The sequence below is a fragment of the Heteronotia binoei genome, chromosome 7 (genome assembly GCF_032191835.1).
Source record: "Heteronotia binoei isolate CCM8104 ecotype False Entrance Well chromosome 7, APGP_CSIRO_Hbin_v1, whole genome shotgun sequence".
Taxonomy (NCBI): Eukaryota; Metazoa; Chordata; class Lepidosauria; order Squamata; family Gekkonidae; genus Heteronotia; species Heteronotia binoei.
Genome location: NC_083229.1, coordinates 23,287,460 through 23,310,814, shown reverse-complemented (window position 1 = coordinate 23,310,814; position 23,355 = coordinate 23,287,460). Strand labels below are relative to the sequence as shown.

Below are 23,355 nucleotides of genomic sequence, written 5' to 3'. Positions count from 1 at the left end.
CTGCTATAAACATGACGTTCCTTGTTAGGCTACCTAGATTTGAGTCCAGGCCTCAGAGACCGACAGGATTTTGAGGGTACGATCTTTCGAGAGTCAACGCTCCCTTCATCAGAATCTAGCTGCTGTACTGCAGGCCAACATGGCTACCCTTTGAAAACTGCCAGACTCGGGTATCATGGTAGAATTCTCTCAAGATCCCTTGCCGTTATTATTTTGTATGCTTGCTTTGTCTAGAAGAAACTAAAGTTAAGCACCCCACGAGGGAGGCCAGTCCACTCCTTCCCAGCCTGGCCTCCACGGTTATTGCAGTCTGTTATCGCGTGGTGATTTCATCGTTTGCTTTGTACCGTGAGAACCAAAACGAATTATATTGTAGGGGCTTTGGCTTCTGAATTAAGCTTGCGCCTAAAGCAAAAAAGCGCCCTTGTAACGGTTATGGTGAACGCTATATATCTAACACACCTGCAAAAGTACCCCAGTTCTGACACTGGCTCGACTAGTGTCACCAGTCCTATCTTACAATAAACGCTTATCCTGAATCCACGGAGAGTCGTTATTACTGACGGTAAGTTCCCAGACCTGACTTAAGTGTCAGAACTGGGGTACGCTTGCAGGTGTGTTAGATATATATCATTCATCATAACCGTTACCAAGCACACTTGTAACGTTTGGAGGAAAAACGAGAAGTAAAACCATGTCCCGTGTGGGATTTCTGATGAATCACAAACTCTGCTTATCTACTGAGGCAAGCGAGGCATGTTCTCATCCTGGACTAGTTCCTGTCCAGCTAGGGATTGGGTTCTTGAAATGGTCATCATCTGATTTAATAAAAAAAGAAGTGAATTTTAATTAGTAAATAAGTTTGTTTGGTTTTTGTGCTTAGTTGTTTAAAGGTAAGGTAGTCCCCTGTGCAAGCACCAGTCATTTCCGACTCTGGAGTGCCGTCGCATCACGTTTTCACAGCAGACTTTTTACAGGGGGGTTTGCCATTGCCTTCCCCAGTCATCTACACTCCCCCCCCCCCAAGCAAGCTGGGTATTCATTTTACCAACCTCGGAAGGATGGAAGGCTGAGTCAACCTTGAGCCGGCTACCTGAACCCAGTTTCCGCTGGGATCGAACTCAGGTCATGAGCAGAGCTTAGGACTGCAGTACTGCAGCTTTAACCACTTTGCGCCACAGGACTTTAGTCGTTTTAGAAATATGTAATTTGTTTTATTTGATGCGACCCGCCCTGAGCCCATTTGGGGAGGGCAGGAGAGAAATGGGGAAGAAATAAATAAATAATGTAAACTGCTTTGGGTCGCCACCTAAGGAAAAAGGTGAGGGGATAAAGGAAGAAAGACAAAACGCAACACGCATGAAGGCTTAAGAAGCGTGGTCCAGACTGTAAAAGAAGATGATGATGATATTGGATTTATATCCCGCCCTCCACTCCTAATCTCAGAGTCTTAGAGCGGCTCACAATCTCCTTTATCTTTCTCCCCCACAACAGACACCCTGTGAGGTGGGTGGGGCTCAGAGGGCTCTCCCAGAAGTTGCCCTTTCAAGGACAACCTCTACGAGAGCTGTGGCTGACCCAAGTCCATTCCAGCAGCTGCAAGTGGAGGAGTGGGGGAATGAAACCCGGTTCTCCCCGTTAAGAGTCCACATACTTAACCACTACACCAAACTGGCTCTCATCTGATAAATCTCTCCCCCCTCCTTACCTTGTGAGGGGATCGTGTCCTCTGAGCAGCAGGGGGTGGTGGTCTGGGTGCTGTAGCCGCTGGAGCACTGCAAGGAGTCCCGGCTGCTTCTCTGAGTGTCCAGCTGCAGCCCCCGGGTTAGAACCAACGCCAGCTCTTCACATGCTTCCATCTCCTCTCCTTGCTGACAAATACAATAGAGACTTTTTGTTAGATTTGGGGACGGGGCAAACCCCAGAGCTCTCTGGAGCTGCTTGCAGTCACAATCCCTTTCCCTGGCCTCATGTGAGTCTCCTTTGCAACCCAGAAGCTTTTACAAACCCCTCACCTATTTTCCTGCTTGGCCTGCCCCCAGGGTTTCCACAAAATCCAGCCGCATAGTGCTGTCATCCAAGTGTCTTGAGAATGGCTCCTTTCCAGGGGCGTAGCCAGGATTTTACAAGTCAGGGGGCTTTTTATAAAGGGGGGGGCACCCTTTCCCATCCACTGGTGGGGCTTGCCGCTTCTCATAAGCTTTCTTTTGGCAAAAAATAAGAAAAAGGCTGCACCCCGGAGGGCACCCTGTTCAGGAGTCAGGGGGCAGTGCCCCCACAGGCCCCGCTGTGGCTCCTCTCCTCCCTATCCCCCAACAACCCATACGGCTGAATAAAGAAACTTCTGGGCTCCAAACTCAGAAGGCAGCAACCCTTGACTGTCATGACCATTGAAGGCCCTTCCTCTGCCCTCAGCCCCTCGAGGATCATGTCCTAGAGTACTGAAAAGCAAGAGAGCAAAAGTTTAACCCTGGGGTCCCCAACGTGGTGCCTGTGGGAACTATGGCACACTCAAGACACCTTTCCTGCTGCCCATCAAGTGTTTTCAGAAATTGGGCGGAGCCGGTCACGGGTGACTAGAGATCTGAGTGGCTGTGAAGATTCTTAACAACACTGCTTTGGCAGGAGCTGCCATCAGAGCACAAGGATTTTCACTGAGACTGAAGGTGAGCGGTGGCAGCCATTTTTGAGGCTGGCTCCGCCCCCTGGGGCAGCCATTTTGTGGCTGCACCCACCAGGCTGTATAAGAATCCCAAATGCACCTGCAGGCTCAAAAATGTCGGGACACCTGATTTAACCTGACACTAGCCTTCTCCAAAATCAAGCTAGAGAGATGTACACGTCGGACAGCATCCCAACATGGATCCTCCACCAAGCGCAGCTAAGGAAGGCTCACTGCATACTATGGATTAGATCCCCATAGATCCCCTCGCGTAGTGGAAGCACAACTGGCAGAACAAAGCTTCTCCAGATGCAATCCTCGATATCCTCCCTGCATCAGGGAAAACCTCCTTCTGCCAGAGGCGTCTCCTGCACGTTCAACAACTCGGTGGAATCCAGCTGTATTTCTGCATATCTGGATGGATTCTTAAAGGTAAACTGTGCCATCAAGTTACAACTGACTCCATCCTGGGGTTTTCAAGTCGGGAGATGAGCAGAGGTGGTTTGCTGTTGCCTCCCTCTGCATAGCAACCCCGTCTTCCTTGGTGGTCTCCCACCCAGGGCTCTTTTTCTAGCAGGAACTCCTCTGCATATTAGGCCACACCCCCTGATGTAGTCAGTCCTCCAAGAGCTTAGAGGGCTCTTAGTACAGCGCCTGTTGTAAGCTCCAGGAGGATTCGCTACATCGGGGGGGGGGGGGGGGGCGTGGCCCTGCAGAGAAGCTCCTGCTAGAAAAAGAGCCCTGCAGTCCCACCCAAATACTAACCATGGCTGACCTTGCCCAGCTTCCGGGCTCTGGGCTAGCGTGGGCTATTTGGGCTGCCGAGCTGGTTCTTAGGTGATGCTTTTTACCAAGCCAATGAAGGCTGCAGGTGAGGCAAAGCCTTTCCTCCGTTTGGAGAAAACGTCTGGCAGAAGTCTCCTTTGTAAGTAGCGGAGCCCCGTGCCATCCAGAAGGCTCGGCGTTAGGATCAAGGGTGGTCTGAAGCCGCTTAGGACCGACCTGTCAACCTGTCAGAGGTTCCAAAATTAAAGCCTCACCCTCGGGGTGGCGGACACCGTCATGCTCCGGGGTCTTTGGGCTTCCTCTGGGGGCAGAGGCGGTCCGTTCTGGCCTCCCCCAGCAGGGTCCGCGTCTCGTTTTTCCTTGCGGCGTTGCAAAGTGTTTACCATAGGCTGGTCATAAGGACCTGGCTTAGCCCAATCCTAGGGAAAAATTTCCATTAGTTGAAATTTTATTTCTGATCACGTATACATTCCCTGTACAGCAGGATACAGAATACCTTTCTGGCTTCTTCCCTCAGACTGAGGTGCCTTTTTTAAGAGTTTGGTGTTTTTAAGGGCACTAGCCTTTTGGGCTAGTGCTGCAGGGGCACTAGCCCAAAAGGGACCGAGCTTGTTCATGCAGGAAAGGTCTTGTTGGCTAAGTGGTGGTATATGCCAACCTTGCTCTGAAATGCAGCGTTAGCGGTGCATGCTAGCAACCGCAACCTGCCTTTCTGCAAACCTGGGCGCGTTCCTGGCTACTGCGAGAAAGCCCCTCTGCCTCACCAGAAGATGGCTACAGCATGTGAATGGCTTGTCCTATTTTCAGAACTACACTCCTGGCTGCCACAAAACATCCCTTCCGCCCCTAATCTGGCAAAGAGGATGGTTTGCCTCAACCCAAAGACTGCGAAAGCACGTGAACAGGGATTGCCCACAATTATGACCTGTTCTATTCTCCGAAGATGACGATGATATTGGATTTATACCCCGCCCTCCACTCCGAATGGCTCACAGTCTCCTTCATCTTCCTCCCCCACAACAGACACCCTGTGAGGTGGGTGGGGCTGAGAGAGCTCTCCCAGAAGCTGTCCTTTCAAGGACAACCTCTGCAAGAGCTCTGGCTGACCCAAGGGCATTCCAGCAGGTGCAAGTGGAGGAGTGGGGGATCAAACCCGGTTCTCCCAGATAAGAGTCCGCACACTTGACCACTACACCAAAGTGGCTCTCTCAGTTCCTGGCTCCCACCCAAAGCCCCGCACCCATCTCAGTCTTCAGGAGGAGGAGATTGTTTGGAATTCTATCCCATCTGGGTTTGGGTTTACATCAATCTGGGATGCTGATTATTGTCCTGTCTCCAGTTGCAAGAGACAGAGGGGAACAAATAGCCTTTTCAGATATACGCAGCAACCAGGGTGTGCTATGAGCTCTGAAAACACCTTGAAAACCTTAAAAGAAAGGTGAATTAAATTCGCTCTTAAAAACAGGGGGGAGGGCGGGGACCCTGACTTCCTCAACCTTAAATTACCCTGCAAGTTTATATTCATAGTGTCCCTCCCTTCCATAACGTTTTTGTAAGATGCTGTGTATACTCTGATGGGCTGGGAGGGGTCATTTTTATCCCCTTCCAATGGCACAGGAAGGGAAATGTAAATCAGCACATGGGGCAGAATGGACAGAATTGTATTGTCTTGTAATTTACACCTGGTGCCTTTGCTACTGTTCTATTCCAGGACTACCAAAAGGAAATACCGAATTAAGTATGGATTCTTTTTTCCCTTTGCAGCTGGTGTCAGGCTCAATTAAAGCCTTTAAAGTTTTGTGTTTTAAAAAAAGATTTATATTATTTCCTGGGTGGAAGGAAGTTGCACCAAGATTAGTAAAAGTCCTTTTTTCATTGATTTAGACCTTCCTTCAAGGAGCAAAGACTGTCTCTGATCCAAGAACAGAAGTAAGCTGAGGCTTGCTTAACTCCCAAGATAGGCAGCCTGAGCTGAGATTCACAGCAAGGGATACTGGACTGGCCGACTGAGGCTAGAACTAAAAACAAAGCCAGGCTGTGTATTTTCAGACAGTGCACTCCTAAGCAGAGTTACACCCTTCTAAATCCACTGAAGTCAATGCTCATAGAAGGGTACAGCTCTGTTTAAGAGGCATAGAGAGATGAAACCCTTTTGGGTTGGTTGAAGCTCCATCAGAATCCAGCACGGAGCACTCATTAACCCTCTTAATTTATTCTCTCATTCTTTTTATTCTGCCCTATGTTGTTTACTGGGGAGAGAGGACAGTCCTGATTTGTGACTGGCTGGTAAGTCAAACTCAACCTGTTTCCTTCTCTTGCTAACCCAGAGAAAGAACAGGCCCAAATCTATGTTACAGGAAGTTCTGACCATAGAGTTCTTGGCAGTTCCTAGAACGACCATTGTCATTTCCAGGTAGCTCTAGGAATTACCAGAAACTCTATGGTCCGAACTTCCTGTAAGTTCCCATGGCTTGGTTGTTCTTTTCAGTGTGATTGTACCCCCACTTTGGCTCCAGTTTCTGCCCATGAATCAGGGGAGCATTGGTAGGAAAGGGATGCAATTATCTGGGAACTCTATGCTAATACTGGATTGCAAAGGTATAAGAAATGCAAATATGGTATACTGCCTTATTACTAAGACTTAGGGCTAAAGGGAAGCATCTCAGCTACTGGCAATAAGCCCTGGGAGGTGTCAGTGGCATCCTAAACAGACCTTGAAAGCAGGATACTGAGCAAGGGCTGAAAAATACTGAGCAGCTAATATCCTCTCCAGCTTCTCATGCCTAGATGGGCCTGGATATCAAATGCCATCACGCAGTCTAATCTTTAGCTAAAAACGCCATGCTGCTTCCCTCTGTCAAAGGGAAGCAGACTAGGGCATCTTCTTGTTAAGCAATGTCAATAAATTGGTGGTCAGTACTCACAGACCCATTTCAGAAAGTGAAAAGAGACAAAGAGATGAGCCCCCAAGTGCAATGAATGAAGCTCTTCTCATGGAATGGAATTTTTTTGCCTCTCTCTTCCTGGTACAAGACTTTGAAGTCTGCCTAACAAGCAGCCTTCAGGGTCGGAGGATTCACAAGAACAGTTTTGGACATGCTATTGAGGTCAGTAGAGGCAGGAATGCCAATTGCAAAGCTGAATTGGCCAAAATAAATCAACCAACCCACTACTTCTGCTGGTGGTGGAATGATCAGAGCTTGTGAACCCAAATCCAATTTTTCCTCTAGAGGGCAGCACTCTTTCTGTCTGAAGTGCTTTTTGGAAACAGAGCAAACACATCCGTAGGACATCGAGTGCACCTTGAGAATTACCATGCAACACATCAGTTCTGTCATTACGGTTTGGTGCTAGTGGAAAGACTGTTCCTTTTGATCCCTATGTATAGATGCCTGGAGCAAAACCACCAGGAACTGTTGACCACGGTGAGTTGGATCTAGTGGCTCTCTTTTGTTAAAGAGAGGAACAGGAGTTCCCTTTCTCAGCGGAGCCAACCCATCATTCTTCCCTTTCAAGGATTAATCTGTGCAAACAGAATTGTGCTCCCAAAAAAATTAACAAAACGCTGGAAAATTTCTATATTAATTGCCCTACCTAACTGCATTCAGCTTGGGCCACAGCAAAAAATGATCCACCTGAGTGTCAGAAGTTCAGTTAGAACCAGGGCTTTTTTGTAGCAGGAATTCTTTTGCATATTAGGCCACACCCCCTGATGTAGCCAATCCTCCAAGAGCTTACAAGGCTCTTTTTTGTAAGCTCTTGGAGGATTGGCTACATCAGGGGCATGTGGTCTAGTAGGCAAAGGATCTCCTGCTAGAATTCCACCACTGGTTAGAACTATCCAAAAGAAATGGCACACAGATCTGGGAATATGCTGACCCTTCTATGGACGAAATGCTAAGGGGGTCACATCTTGAGTTGAAGGAAAGCGCCGCAACTGACCGGATCCAACTCTACATTTTTGTGTATCAGTTAATTTAAAGGTCAGAGGGAATCCCTTACTGTCAGATCAATAATTCAGAATGGCATTAAAAGCTAAGGAGGAAAAAAAATCAATCAAGATCTGATAGGTAACATTCTGCAGTGAAAAAAGGGGCGGGGGGAGGGAAGGATGGAAAGAGGCGCATGACAGAAACAAAAGAAACACAAACCTTCCAGCTAGGGATCTTAGATGATGGAAACATGCCTGGCCCAATGGTGTAATAATGACCGTGGTCTGGAAGGAGGGTGGAAGAGGAAGCCCGGGTCCATGCGTGGGAGACAGACGGGAAATGAGGAAGGGGGCCCGCACCAACTGAGGCTAAGAATGGACCACTTGACAAACTACAGTGATAAAACCCGTTAGACAACTGGAAAACGAAAAGAAAATAAGAAAAAAAGAGAAATTAATATAAACAAGGGCAAATATGGGGGGTGGGGAAAAAATTTCAAGGTGAAATTCAGGCATGCATTGCTGGAAAGAAAAAGAAGGGTCGGGTAACGCTTTCGACAGAACGTCTGGATACAGCGCTTGGCTCATGCTTCGTTACTGTTATTCTAACAGGCAACAACATTCCAAAGGCGGGCGGGGAAGGGGGGAGTCAGTTTCGGGGGCTGAATGGCCTTACTCAGCCGACGCATGGAGACAAGCTACCGGGGGGAGTCTCTCCTCAACCGATCATCTGAGCTGGATCGAACCAAGGCAAGCTGGAAGAACTTCCTGTAGAGCTCCAACACCCTCCGTTATTATTAGGCAAGTGGAGATTTCAATCCAGGCCCTGAAAGCGAGATGCAGCCTTTCCCCCCCCAAAGCTATTAATAAGCCTGGGTTAGTAGGTTCCTATTCCAGTGAGGGAGTGGCAGTTCAGCCTCAGAAAATGACGTGCTCCAGGAGTGACGGGACGATGGAATCGGTGGCGTTGCCAGATGAGAATGGATCCGATCCCCCCTCTCTGGCTCCAGCTTGTGGTTAGAAGGTTTGTTTTGGAATTGTTTTGCAAGTCTCAGATTTTGAAAGTGGATTGGCTGAAACCTAGATACTGATGTGTGTGGACAGCCAATGACATCGTGTAAACTTTAGGACACAGTTTGATACGAAAAGGTCAATTCAAATCAATATCCTTTTCAATAAAGAGGTTCTTGTAGTGAGCCAATCATTACCATGACAGTCATGGAAGAAACCATGAGGATGGGGGGAAAGGGGGCGGCACAACGAATGGCCTTGGAAACACTCCAACCTGCGTTTCAATAACTACACGCCACCCTCCCTCTGCGTCATCCGCTTGCAGGATACGACAGCCCATATGCACAATGCTGTATCGCAGGGGTGGCCAATGGTAGCTCTCCAGATGTTTTTTGCCTACAACTCCCATCAGCCCCAGCCATTGGCCATGCTGGCTGGGGCTGATGGGAGTTGTAGGCAAAAAAAAAAAACCATCTGGAGAGCTACCATTGACCACCCCTGCTGTATCGGAGTGCTCACCAACAGTGGCAGCTCTCATATGGCCATGCGAACAGGCTATGTAATTCAGAACTGGCTTCCCCACCCCCCAAGGAGCAGGGAAGGATATCCATTCTCATCTGCACAGTCTCGTCCTCTGAGTGCATCAAAACTATTACAGCATGGAGGCCAGGGAGGAGCGAAGGATGTGGTTCGAGAGACACAAAGCGTTTTTCACCTTCTCGGTGGAGGCCCAAGCCCCCATGGTCGAGCCTGAGCTGACTGAGGTGGGGGAACTGCACTCGCTCACTGACTGGCAGGTCTCAGAGGCTTCTGAAGAGGCAGAGCTGGACGAATTCTGCGGGGTTTTGAAACGAAACAAACAAACAAAAAAGGCACCACGACACGGCGAGGAAAAGAAAGAGAAGACAAGCCAACAAAGGGGCAAAACAAACCGATGAGGGACGTGAGACACACAAACACACAGAAGGAGGAGGAGAGAAGCAAAGTGTTAGGGGCTGAAGGGGAAAATCAATCTGTTATGAAACACAGCCCAAAAGCTATCCAATGCTGATCAGTAATAAAAGCAGGAGGACGAAAGCAACGGGGCTCTAGACGTCATAAGCCCTTCTTCCTCAGCAGAACACGAATATCTATGGTAGCATGTCAACCCCTTGGGGCAGTTTTCTGTGAACCAGGTCTCAAGCAGCTGAACGCAGCATGCTCTGAGTCATCCTTTAGAGAACCAAGAGGGAGGGGTACTGCCTACGCTCGAGTTATGGCACTGGTAGCAATGCGATGGCCACATCTGGTCAGCCTTCCTGTTGAGGCTGCTGGGCAAAGGAAAAACTGCAGGGATACATGATGATGATGATATTGGATTTATATCCCGCCCTCCACTCTGAATCAGAGTCTCAAAGTGGCTCACAATCTTCTTTATCTTCCTCCCCCACAACAGACACCCTGTGAGGTGGGTGGGGCTAAGAGGGCTCTCACAGCAGCTGCCCTTTCAAAGACAACCTCTGCCAGAGCTATGGCTGACCCAAGGCCATTCCAGCAGCTGCAAGTGGAAGAGCAGGGAATCAAACCCGGTTCTCCCAGATAAGAGTCCACACACTTAACCACTACAGGGGAAGGTCTATGAGAGCTCTGGCTGACCCAAGGCCATTCCAGCAGGTGCAAGTGGAGGAGTGGGGAATCAAACCCTGTTCTCCCATATAAGAGTCCTTGCACTTAACCACTACAGGGGAAGAAGGTCTATGAGAGCTATGGCTGACCCAAGGCCATTCCAGCAGGTGCAAGTGAAGGAGTGGGGAATCAAACCCAGTTCTCCCAGATAAGAGAGTCCACGCACTTAACCACTACACCAAACTGGATGTAGGAGACCTGAAAACCAGAATTCCACATGGCTCTGTCAAGAGAGAACCATGTGCAGAACAACACATTCTGCTGGTTACTTCACACAGATTTTTCCCTTCTGATATAACTGTCCATGTAATAGTCATGGGAGGTAATACGAAGCTGCTCCTCCAGTCGTGTGAACAGAGGTCCTCAGAGGAGACTGAGAAAAGGAGACCAGCAGTCAGATTGGCTCCTGGGTCAACCGCATGGACATCCTTCCCCATCACTACCCTTTAACCTCACCAGCTCTTCTACATATCTCTCAGGCCAACTAGTCACTATTAGAACATACTGAGAGTTGAGAATCCCAGATATTTCATGGGAGATTAAAATTAATGTTGTACTATAAGGCTAGTAAGACATATTCTCTCCACCCCCTAAAAAAAAACCATTGCAATGAAAATCCAAGTTCTCCTCCTTACCCCACCCCCAAACCATGCCACATGGAATCACAGAAAGACTCCCTGGCTGCACCCACACGTTACTTAATATTGTGGGATCACTGTCCTATAGCAAATCATTTGCAACAGTTTTGTCTTGTCCACACAGGGGAATAGCCAGTGGTGAATAGCTATTGTTGCACAATGACTGTGCAAGTATCCAATACTGTGTGGATTCGGACAGATTAGGTGGTAATCAAGTAGAACAACATTAAATGGCTCATACCACATGGGTGGTATGGAAATACTTCAGCAGGAGACTCCAGATAGAAAAAGGAAGTTATACTGGTTTGTGTAATTCATTCAGATTGCAGAACTCAGGCTTGTTAGGCGCAGAACCTGGATTCTTTTATCTTTTTTTCTGTGGTGCTTTTCATGAAGATAGATACAGGTGGCTAGCCGTGTTGATCCGAAGCAGCAAAAGAAAGTTTGAGCCTGGTGGCCTCTTTAAGGCCAACAAAGCTTAATTCTGGGCATAAGGTTTTGTGTGCATGCACATTTCTTCAGATGATCTTCACTTGCACACTTCTTCAGATGATCTAATGAAATGTGCACGCACACAAAAGAATAAAACTTGGTTGGTCAGAATAAAACTTGGTTATGCCCAGAATAAAACTTGATTGGTCTTGAAGGTGCCACTGGATTCAGACTTTGTTCTGTATCTTTTTTAATGAATAGGGTTAACAGACCTAAGACCAGGGGTGGCCAAACTTACTTAATGTAAGAGCCACACAGAATAAATGTCAGATGTTTAAGAGCAGGGAGGGATGAAGAAAGGAGGGAGGGAGGGAAGGAAGGAAGGCAGATGGGGAGAGGTGGAAAGAAAGCAACTTTAAATGCATTCTCCAAGCTGTCAGCTGGCTTGGCTTGGAGAAGTGATTTAAACAAACGCCATCTCCAAACTGGCTGGTGGGGGGCAGGGGGCGCGGGCTTTGAGAGTCACACAATGTGTGTGGAAGAGCCACACGTGGCTCCCGAGCTGCAGTTTGGCCACCACACACACACACCCCCGGTTATAGGATGAAGTTGCTCCCTGCTCTCTTGCAGGGCTGGAAAAACTCAAGGGCAGATTTAATGCTGACTCAGATTCAGGACTGCAGCCAGTTTTGTTTTTTAATGGTAGAGATTTGATTCAAGCTGTAACCCCAGTGTGCAGGCAGGCTGTGCAGTGAAGTTTCTGAATGGGCCTGAACTTGCACACTCCACCCCACTCCACACAGAATCTCTTGTATGATTCACAATCTGTGCACCACAGAATAAGAGATGGACAGACTGCAGCAGCAAGGTCTTCTTAAAGCCAAGGCTTTTGGTTCACACTACATGTCCTGGGTGGGATGGACCTCAGGGACTGTCCCAATGCTTCCCTGCCTATACAGCCTCCATGGCAGGGAACGGAGGCAGCCAAAGCTTAACACTGACCTTGCTTAAAGACATGCCAATGACCCCCTTTCCATGAAGATGCAGCCATCAGCTGACACCTCCAAACTGGTTAACGATATGGAGCGGAGGACCCTCAGCAGCGATTAGCTACAAGGTATAGATGGAAAACTACGTTTGGGGCAGTGATGCTGTGGATTCTTGGTGTTTGGGAGGTAACAGTGGGAGGGCTTCTGGAGTTTTGGCCCTACTGGTAGACCTCTTGATGGCACCTGGGTTTTGGCCATTGTGTGGCATAGAGTGTTGGGCTGGATGGGCCACTGGCCTGATCCACTGGCCTGATAAGAGATCCAGCTCTTATCTTCTCATAATATGGGGTAAGAGCAATCTGGAGTAACCCCTTTTCTATCTCATCTTCTGCAATTCCATGGCACAAAGAGGTTGTATCAGCTGCTCAACACATTTGTTCGTCCTGCAGCAACGGAGAACAACACTCGCACAGCAGGACACTAAAAGCACATCCGACAACAGCGATAATAAGAGTTTGGGCAGCAAACAGGCAAGTCACTTTCGTCCACAGCATTACTGTCAGAAACAGCGTTTTGCTTTCAGACACAACATGGGGCACTGCGTGGGTTTCTCGTGTAGCCCTTAGAGCACAATGCCAAGACGATAACCCGTCAATTGCTTACGGAAAACATAAGACGTGTTACACATTAAACAGCTTCAGGGGAAATCTGTCAACACACTGCATGTGTCAATTAGTGCTTTTTGTGAGTAGTGAGAAATTCAAGCAAACACACACACACAAAAAAAATACCCAGAGCAGCAAAATGGTCACTCGCACTGCCATGCGGATGTTGTCCTAAAAATATCTACGTATTATTTTAACCTGTCTGTAGCGGCCTACTTCTTTTCAGCAGTCCAACAGTTCATAAAAAAGATTCATGTTTTCAAATAACATGAAGTGATTTCAGATAACCAACGTTCCCCACTGGGTAGTGATTCCACACACATCTCAGCCAAAGGCTACCTGGAAACAGAAATGGACCAACTCCACGACTGCTGTGCTTTCAAAAAGCTTTTAAAAATTTAACAGTGAAGGTTATATTGGCCACTGTGTGACACAGAGTGTTGGACTGGATGGACCATTGGCCTGATCCAACATGGCTTCTCTTATGTTCTTAAGGTGATCCCAGAATTCACTATGTGTAGGGTTGCTAGATCTCTCCTGGCAACCAGTAGGGGATGGGGGGAGGGCCTTATCTGGAAAAAGAGGAAGACCCAGGCCATGTTGCTGATATTGCACAGGAAGTGATGCCATCACAGTGCAACACTGCTGCAACGCTCTGGTATTTGAGCAAAAACTTTACAATAAAATGGCTTTACCATAGAGGTTTTTGCCTGGATGTTGCTGATGTGATGATATCACGTCTGGTGTGACACCAATGAAATGGCCTGGGCCTTGTCTGTCTTTGTAAGCCCCACCACCACCAGCGAGCTGATCAACACTGGGGGCTGAGGCCTGGTGGCAGGGAACCCCTACCTCCACCGGGGAGTCTGGCAGCACTAGCTGTGTATGCTGGGCCCTTTCCTACAAGCCAATTTTCAGACAGATCTCCACCATGCAAATAAAGAAAGAAGCAACTGCACAGCAGTGTTCCCTCTAAGCTGAGTTAAGTGTGAGCTAGCTCACAGTTTATTAGTCCCTGTCTCACACATTTTTGTCTTAGCTCAGGAAGAAGGACCCCAGAGCAAACTAATTGATGCAGCAGCTCACAGCTTTAATGCTAGCTCACAAAGTAGAATTTTTGCTCACAAGACTCCACAGCTTAGAGAGAGTATTGCTGCATGGGTGTGTGTGGTGGGGGGGCGGTGGTGACAGGGGTCATTTTGTAGAAAAATAGGTGGTGGAGCTCATCCAGGGATTGTCAATGGACAAGGAGGTAGAACTCTCAGAAGGAGGAGGTGGAACTCTCAGAAAGGTTTTTGTTCATGCCAGACCAGCATCTACCAATGAGCTAAAAAGCATCTCATGCCAGAGCTCTGTGCCACAACACTGATGCCCCAACAAAGCACAGAGGACGCAATGCTCAGGATCCAAGCCCACGTGTTTGGAATGACTTTTAAGCAATTTTCCCTCTAAGGTGCAGAGTCTTGTGAGCAAAAATCCTACTTTGTGAGCTACTGGCATTAAAGCTGTGAGCTAGTGCATAACTTAACGTGCTGTGGGGTCATCCTTCCTGAGCTAAAACAAAAATGTGTAAGCTGGAGGCTAAATATCAGTGAGCTAGCTCACACTAACTCAGCTTAGAAGGAACACTGCTTTTAAGCATCACATATTTTAAAACAAAAATATGGAAGCAGCCTGGTCCTGAGGATTATGCAACCCAGAATTTCCAAAGCAGAACTGATTTGAACATTTTGCAAGGAGGTGCAGTGTGGGGGCCTGGCCATGAATGAACATGCTTGTAGGGGGGGGGAAATACAGCTCCTCCAGAAAAATATCCCTCCACCATGTGCAAAGGTAATGGCAACAGCTTCTAGACTATCTTTCTCTTCCTTATTACCAGGGGTGGCCAAACTTGCCAACGTAAGAGCTGCAGAGAATAAACATCAGATGTTTGAGAGAAGGAAGGAAGGAAGGAAGGAAGGAAGGAAGGAAGGAAGGAAGGAAGGAAGGAAAATAGATGAGGGAGGGAGAAGTGGAAAGAAACTTTAAATGCATTCTCCAAGGTGCCGGCTGGCTTGGAGGAGTGATTTAAAGAGACAGATGCCTTCTCCAAGCTGGCTAACAGGGCAGTGGGGGCTTCGAGAGCCACACAATATGTGTGAAAGAGCCGCATGTGGCTCCCGAGCCACAGTTTGGCCACCTCTACTTATTAGCTTTACATGTGCAGATATTTTAATATTGGGGAGAGGAATTATTTTGCCAGTTGTGCTCCTTCACATGCACAGATACTCCAAGTGGAACGGTAAACTCAGCAAAACAATCTTCCTCACCCCCTTCCCCAGCACTGATTCGAGCCTGTGTGGGCTCTGCTTTTTATGTTGAGAAGCAATTCCCAACAACTGCTAAGGCAAGCTGCAGGGAACACAAGCTGAGCTGGGGAAACCTGGACCCAAACCTTCAAGAAACCATATCTTGGTTCTCTGTCTCTTTGCAGCACCTGCCTACCTGCCAAAGGAGAGATTGTTGATGCCCAGGGCAGAGCTCTACCACCTGTTCTGCCCTCCCTCCCTCCCCACCCTGTGGATTAGTTTGCTGATGGCAGGTTAGGTTTATCAGTAGGTAGCTTGTGCTGAAACGTTTGTGGGATCTGATGCAACAGTCTGTTGGTTTTGCTTTTAGTTTTTACCCTACAAGCTGTTTCAATCCCGCACTGGTTGAAGGAAAGCAGGTTATAAACATCTGCATAGATAAATCTGGAACTGCCCTTCGTTTTTGAGCACTGGGCTGGCGTGTGGAAAGGCAACGGCTGGGTTTACGTCTCAGCAGCTGCAAGCCAAACACTAAATTCTGCTTAGATACAATTCAGGATAGGTTAAGAGAGGCTCAAGCCTGGCTCGCACATGCAGGGGGGAAAGGAGTGGTGCGCTTGAGGTGGCAGAATGGATGGCACTGCTTGGTACTGCAGGCGAGATCTGGGACACCACGGTTCGAATCCCCACATTGCCATGGTGGTTCGCTGGGTGACTCTCAGCCTCAAGGCTGAAACCATCAAAGTGGTGGCAAACTTCCTTTACTGTGCTTACAGGAGAAGTCTGTTTAGAATGTTTAATTAACCAACTCCCCCACCCCCGGTTCCTTGATTCGAGACTGTTGTTGTTATGCCAATAAAGGTTCTGTGACTCTCAGCTAGTCACACATTCTCTGCCTCCTCACAGGCTTGTGATCGTGAGGATAAAATGGAAGAGAGAAGAACAATGTAAGCCACTAAGGCAGGGTAGAAAATGAACTAAATTAATCCTTTTTTACCTCACTACCATCTCATTCTCCTGCATGTGTGAACCTGGCCTCAACAGTGCTACTGCCGTTTGGCACTGGCATTATGCAACAGGCGGACCAAAGAGAGGACACAAATCATGTTTCTTTTCTCCAGCTGCACCACCTTTGTGAGGTGTTATCTGGGAAGCCAATGAGGCACTGTTGTCAACAGGACGGTCGCCAGACATACCTGGTTGGGTGCTTCCGGAGGCATAGGCGATGGCGACTTGGACTGAAAAGCATCCTGGGACATGAATCCAGAGTCGTGCGAAGACACGCTGGAAAGCCTCATCGGGGCCTGCTGAGGCATGTTGGAGCTGCGGTAGCGATAGTGTGAACTGGGTGAGTGAGAGTGCGAGCCGCTTGACCTGGAGTCACTACTGTTAACACTGTTCAGACTGCTGTGAGACACAAAAGGGAGAGAGAGAGAGAGATGGGGGCAACAGGGGAGGAGAAAACAAAAAGGCGGGGTTGGGGAAGAAGACCAGCACAGTACAATTAACATTCCATGGTTCTCCGGCAAGGGCATGCAGTATAAACTATAAAGAAAAGGAACCGCTGGCAGCAATAACAGGTAGGAGTTTCAAGTACCTGCAGTATCCTTTGTGACAAGGAGGAAAATGGCATTTAAGAATGCAGGGTGGCTCTAGGATTCTATGGTAAGGTAGGCTTGAAAACAACAAGCATGTAGCCGCTCGCTGATGGCAAAACAGCACTGCCTCCAGGCAACCAAGCGTGGAAGCAGGAGAGAGGTGGCTTTTTATATAAAAGGCAGCCAAGTGTGTTACAAATGAATAGTCAAAGGGCTAATACCTTGTATTTTGTAGAAAACAAACAGCTGAGGAACAGTCTGGGAGGCACTATTGCAAGAAAAACAACCCTAGCTCACTTACCAGGGTTAGCTCAAGATGTTCTGATACTCAAGATGGAAAACTTCCCTGACGGCACCTCCACGAATGCTAATCGACACAGGGCACAACCAGTGCTCCCTCTAAGTTGTGGAGTCTTGTGAGCAACAATTCTGCTTTGTGAGCTACTGGCACTGAAGTTGTGAGCTGCCGCATAAATTAGTGTGCTCTGGAGTCATCCTTCCTGTGTGAGTTGGAGGCTAAAAAACTGAGCTAGCTCACTCTAGCTCAGCTTAGAGGGAACACTGGGCACAATCCACCAGGTGTTTGCCTGCATAGACCCCAATGCAACAAATGGGGCTTGTGCCGCTCTCACTGTTTCTATAGGGAAGGAGTGGCCAACGGTAGCTCTCCAGATGTTTTTTAACTTCAACTCTTATCAGCCCCAGCCACTGGCCATGCTGGCTGGGGCTGATGTGAGTTGTAGGCAAAAAACATCTGGAGAGCTACCATTGGCCACCCCTGCTATAGGGTTTGCACAAGGGAACACACTAGCGGGTTGTGCTCCAAACATCAGATCCCTGTCCACCTCTGCAGTACCTGAATCTATTTCCTCTCTTGCTCCATCACAAAGCCTAATGATAAGAAGATATTTCCTTTCTCTTGCCCGAACCAAAGTTTGTATCATGATTTTAAGTATCCACTCTGGACCAAACTGCTGGTATGCGTGTGAAACACAAGACTGGATGTGCATGTGAAACTCAAGATGGAGTCTAAACAAGGTCAAGGCACTGAGAAAGAGTGGGTTTGACCCTTTTTCTCCCACGTACCATTTTCCATATCGCACCTGCATGTCTTTCCCTTCTCTCCTATTTGCAGCAAACAGCATGTGTGTGTGCGTGTGCATTGCATCAGGAAAATATGCCAGGGCAAGAATTAACCTCTCCACGGACACCTCAGCCCCAATGCATACACACACACCCCAAGCAGAGTGCTCTCACGCCTTACAAATACCACTACCAGCATGGTAGTAACTTCTCACAACTGGGTATAGTGGGAAGGGTGGAAAAGAGAGGCAGATGGGTTATTTCACACCCTCCCTGCTATTGATATGTTATTGCCAACTGGCAGAATATACAATTAGCCATTTTCCTTTACTTTTCAGGATACTGCATTTTTTTTAAAGGCCTATGCTTACCGCTGTCGATATATAAATATCTATAGATCTCCTGTCTATAGATACCATACATATGCATGCACAGACAGCTAGGTAGGTAGGGGGAGCGCAAAGTCATTGTGGTCTAATAGTGCTTCAGCAGGGTGTTTCGGCTCTCCAATCCGTGTGAATCGGAAGGCAAAGTTTTTAATTAAGAGAAACAAAAGAAAGAGGGAAAGGGGCAAAGGAGGAGAATTAGAGGTTACAAAACGGCAAAGCAAAACGGAGAACGGCCTTCCTTTTGCTGGAGAAAAGGAGAGAGCCAGTGTTCCTGCGGGGCAGGGTGGGGTGGGGGTAGGGGGAGCAGAGAGGCATGCTGCCAAACTGTTTTTAAGGGTAAGAAAACAGTTTCACGGAGAAGGTAGGACAAGGTATCTGAGTGTTCCAGAACCCTCGCATAAAAGGAAAGCCAACCAAGACAGTGCTGAACAGTTTATACTGTTTGTATTTTGCAATTGAAAAGTCTCATTCAAACAGGTCACAAGAGAAACTGATGCAGTCATAACACTGTAGCCCAATGACAAATTAAAGCTGTTATTTAAAAAAAATTATAAAGGAATATTCACAAAGAATTCAGGTTCATCGAACAGTGGAAATGGAAAGATAGTGGATTCAGATTTCCCTTTAGCCTGCATTCAAACATAAAAGACACCTTATACTGCCTTCTACGGAATCAGACCCTTGGTTCGTCAAGGTCAGTGTAGTCTACTCAACTGGCAGCCGCTCTCCAAGGTCTCAGGCTGCGGTCTTTCACATCACCTCCTATACTTGATCCTTTCAGCCAGGGATTGAACCTGGGACCCTCTGCATGCAAATTAGACGCTCTGCCAGTGAGCCACAGCCCCATCCCCAACTCAGAGCACGCCAGGGGTGGAATTCTAGCAGGAGCTCTTTTGCATATTAGGCCACACACCCTTGATGTAGCCAATCCTCCTGGAGCTTACAGTAGGCCCTGTATTAAGAGTCCTGTAAGCTCTTGGAGGATTGGCTACATCAAGGGTGTGTGACCAAATATGCAAAGAAACTCCTGCTAGAATTCCATCCCTGGAGCAGGATAAAGTACTTTCTTTCTTCTACGGTATAAAACAAGAAGGAAAGACTTCCAGGTTTGGAGAGTTACTTCATCTAACTCAGATTTTCTGTCACCTCTGAATATAAGCAGGAGCCCCATGGCGCAGAGCATTAAAGCTGCAGTACTACAGACCTAAGCTCTGCTCATGACCCGAGTTCGATCCCAGCGGAAGCTGGTTTCAGGTAGCCGGCTCAGGTTGACTCAGCCTTCCATCCTTCCAAGGTCGGTAAAATGAGTCTCCAGCTTGCTGGGGGGAAAGTGTAGATGAGTGGGGAAGGCAATGGCAAACCACCCCATAAAAAAGTCTGCCGTGAAAACATTGTGAAAGCAATGTCACCCCAGAGTCGGAAATGACTGGTGCTTGCACAGGGGACTTTTCCTTTTCCCTGAATATAAGCAACTTAAAATTGGGGGGGGGGGGGGGGGGGTTCCATACCCACTGGTTTTAGTTGGGCTTCAATGGGAAAGATTGAAGAGTTCCTCAATCAAAAAGCCTTTAATCTCTGCTCCGAGCAATGGAAGTGCAGGGCTTGGGGTCTATTCAGACACTGCAAACGGGAGTCTTGGGGCACATTTTACAAATTAACAAATTATTTTTTTATTTAATACTATGAGCTCTCATGGACTTAAACCCTTTGTGCATCAGAAGAAGTGGGAGTTCTACTCAACAAGAACTTATGCTGGAATAGAAAGTTGTGAGGGTTTTTAAAGGTGCCATAATACTTCTGTTTCTGCAGCAACAGATTAACATACTGACACAATTACCCCACTGTTCACAGCCTCAATTTTCTTGGAGGCTTTCTTTGCAGTTATTTAGCTAAAATTCAGGAGTAATATTCCCACAAGCAGATACTCTGAGGAAGAGAATAACCCATTAACAAGCTTTTACACAAAATACAAGCACGCAATGACACTTCCAGCGAGTGACCTATCTATATGCACCAGATGCTATAGCAGGGGTGGCCAAACTGTGGTTCAGGAGGCACATGTGGTTCTTCCACACATATCGTGTGGCTCTTGAAGCCCCCACTGCTCTGTTAGCCAGCTTAGAGAAGACATTTGTGTCTTTAAATCACTTCTCAAAGCCAAGCTAGTTGGCAACTTGGAGAATGCATTTAAAGTTAAAATTGCTTTCTTTCCACCTCTCCCTCCCTCCTTCCTCCTATTTACTTTCCTCCTTCCCTGTCTTGTGGCTCTAAAACATTTGATGGTCATGTCTTGTGGCTCTCAGACATATGACGTTTATTCTATGTGACTCTTAAGTTAAGCAAGTTTGGCCACCCCTGTGCTATAGCCTTGTTAAAGTTCGGAACTTGAATTGTGATGGGATGGGAAATGATTGAGAACCTATATAAGCCACTCTGAACTTTCTAAAAGAAGAGCAGGCTTCAAGTGTAACAAATAATGCATGTCAAAGTCATTCTCACCCTAAAGCTACATCTATATTTGGCTCTCTCAGAAGTACACTATTTTACAGATGTGCTTACCTGCAGACGCTGGACTTCCTGGACATGGTGGTACTGGGAGAAGATGGAGGAGTCTGATAGGACCAACCATAATCAGAACCTTTCAAATCTAGAATTACCTGGAGAAGGAGACAGCCATGCATAATGTTTATATCAGTGCTTGGTCTGAAGGTGGCAGCTATTTGGCTCATCTACCTGCTAATAATAGAATATTCCATTAAGCTTATCCCACCGAACTACCAACAGGGGGCTCTTTGGAGGGGCATTTCAGACTGCAGTAAAAGGAAGCAGAAGAGAACGCTGAGCTCTGTGGGTGGAAATCCTTTCACCCATGGAAACGTTCTACTGCAGGGGTCCCCCAATCTTTCTAAGGCTATGGGAATTTTTGGAATTCTGACATAGAATGGTGGGTACAGTCACAAAATGGCTGACACAAGGAAGTGGAGCCAGTCACAAAATGGCTACTGCAGTTTCCCTTCAGCCACACTGTGAAGATTATTTCGCTGTGGTGGAAGCTGCAGCCAAACCCATGTTTCTAAAAATCTGCACAGCCAATCAAATCTCCAACAGCTGACTGGAAGCCTCAATGGGCAAAGCCCCATGTGGCCCTGCCTACTTTCTAGAAACACCTGGAGGCCACCAGGAAAGATGTCAATGGATGCTATGGCCTCCCTGGGCACTACACTGGATACACCCTGTTCTCCTGGATCCAAGTCACTTGCTCCTAGTGTTACAAACTCAAGTGTATGATCACAAATAATCACTATGCTTCAGTCTGGAATTAGTCATTTGTGAATGTTGTAAGTGTAAAGATACAAAGTAGGCAGGTAACATTCCCAAATAAAGTGTGCACTGTGACCACTGAAGCCTTGCCATGTATTTGGAAAAGGCAAACATACGCAGACACAAACATCTGATTCATGTGTCGTTGACTAAAACGGGAGTAAAATGGAATTATGCACCAATGGCTCAATAAAATATACAGAATATCACTGCATAAACGAATACAATCTGGTACCTTCTCATGAAAGACCTTCATAACCTTTCCCGAACACACTTGTCCCAGTGCTGTTTGCCAAAAATCCAAGTACAGCAGAGATGCAGGTCAAGAGCCCCATCCACCAGGAAATCTCCCTGCACAATCCTCACTCGAATGAACGGCAGCTGATCAAAAACTCTACCATGCTCTTGTGCAGCTGCCATTCATTTCTGCAGGGTTTGTGCAGAACTTCCCAGTGAACTGCAACCTAAACTTCTGTATTTCAACCACTCATGAGCAATGTCCCCAGCAGAGTCTTGTGAGCAAAAATTCTACTTTGTGAGCTACTGGCACTAAATTATTGTGCTCTGGAGCCATTTTTCCTGAGCTAAGACAAAAATGTGTGAGCTGGAGGCTAAAAATCAGTGAGCTAGCTCATGCTAACTTAGCTTAGTGGGACCACTGCTCATGAGCCTACAAATCACAGCAAATGCAAGAGACTGGCCTCCTTAACTCAGCTGAACAAACCTGCTCGCTCGATGGTGGCAGTTTGTGAGGGTCCATAGTGAGGCTTTTCAGATCCTCTGATATGGTCTGTAGATGGGTTATTTCTCCCAGCATTGATATTTCTTCTTCCTGGAAGATTTTTAATTCAGCAAATTAGAAATACAGAATCATAGAATTGGAAGCGTCATTTAGTGCAACTCCCTGCACAACACAGGAAATTCACAAATACGACCCACTAGTGACCCTTGCTCTATATGCCCAGAGGAAGACAAAAAACCTCCAGGTGCCCCAGCCAACCTTGCAGGAAGAAAATTTCTTCCTGACCCTGAAGTGGCAATCAGCATTGCTTAGGCATGCAAGAAAGGGTCACGAGAGCCAAGTACTGGCTCATCCCTTCCTGCCCTCTCAATTAGTAAGTATTTGTATTGGCCATTTTATTGGCTTTGACTTCATACCCACAAAGAGTTTTAGCCAACCTGTATATTTTATTGGGCTCTACTGGGAACAGACAAAAACAGTATTATATTTTATTAACAAGATACAATTTATCAATGTTGAAAAGAATTAAATATTAATGATGAGTTACAAGGCGAACTCGGGCTAGGTGATCTATACTAGTAAATGATGTTTCCATGTCACTCCCAAAGAAAAAGGAGATGTAAGGAACTAAAAGGGTGTAGTTCAGTAGTTCCCAACCTTTTATACTATGAGGACCCTTTTTTAATGTGAAAAGAAATCATGGACTTCCCATGGGATGGTACCATATTAGAATCCATCGACTGAGAAAATACACAATGGCAAAAAAGAGAAAAGTGACAATGCTTTGTGTGCATATGGATTTGCAAGCCCCTTGCAATAAATCTGTGGTCCCCAGGAGTCACATATATATGAACATATGAAGCTGCCTTCTACTGAATCAGACCTCCCTCGGTCCATCAAAGTCAGTATCGTCTACTAAGACTGGCAGCGGCTCTCCAGGGTCTCAAGCTGAGGTTTTACACACCTATTTGCCTGGACCCTTTTTAGCTGGAGATGCCGGGGATTGAACCTGGGACCTTCTGCTTCCCAAGCAGATGCTCTACCACTGAGCCACCGTCCCTCCCCCAGGCTGTGAACCCCTGGTACTCCTTACTGCCCAAACTTAAATTCATAAAGGAACATGTCTTGAATTTTAAAGAAGCTGGCACAGGTGAG

At 47.2% G+C, this 23,355-nt stretch overlaps 1 protein-coding gene across 10 annotated transcripts in view; it reads right to left on the bottom strand.

Annotated features, from left to right (window-relative positions):
• MTSS1 (MTSS I-BAR domain containing 1) overlaps positions 1–23,355 on the bottom strand; it is a 225,664-nt gene that overhangs the window by 3,474 nt on the left and 198,835 nt on the right. The window contains exons 8-14 of one of the 10 annotated variants that reach the window (XM_060243230.1): positions 22,183–22,290; positions 20,697–20,794; positions 16,264–16,474; positions 9,106–9,225; positions 7,600–7,797; positions 3,703–3,867; positions 1,709–1,871 (exon numbers count right to left, since the gene is read on the bottom strand). In XM_060243230.1, the coding sequence (XP_060099213.1) occupies positions 1,709–1,871; positions 3,703–3,867; positions 7,600–7,797; positions 9,106–9,225; positions 16,264–16,474; positions 20,697–20,794; positions 22,183–22,290 (1,063 nt within the window). Of the gene's footprint in view, positions 1–1,708; positions 1,872–3,702; positions 3,868–7,599; positions 7,798–9,105; positions 9,230–16,263; positions 16,475–20,696; positions 20,795–22,182; positions 22,291–23,355 lie in introns of all 10 variants that reach the window. The other 9 variants (XM_060243232.1, XM_060243231.1, XM_060243235.1 and 6 more) reach the window with 9 other exon arrangements.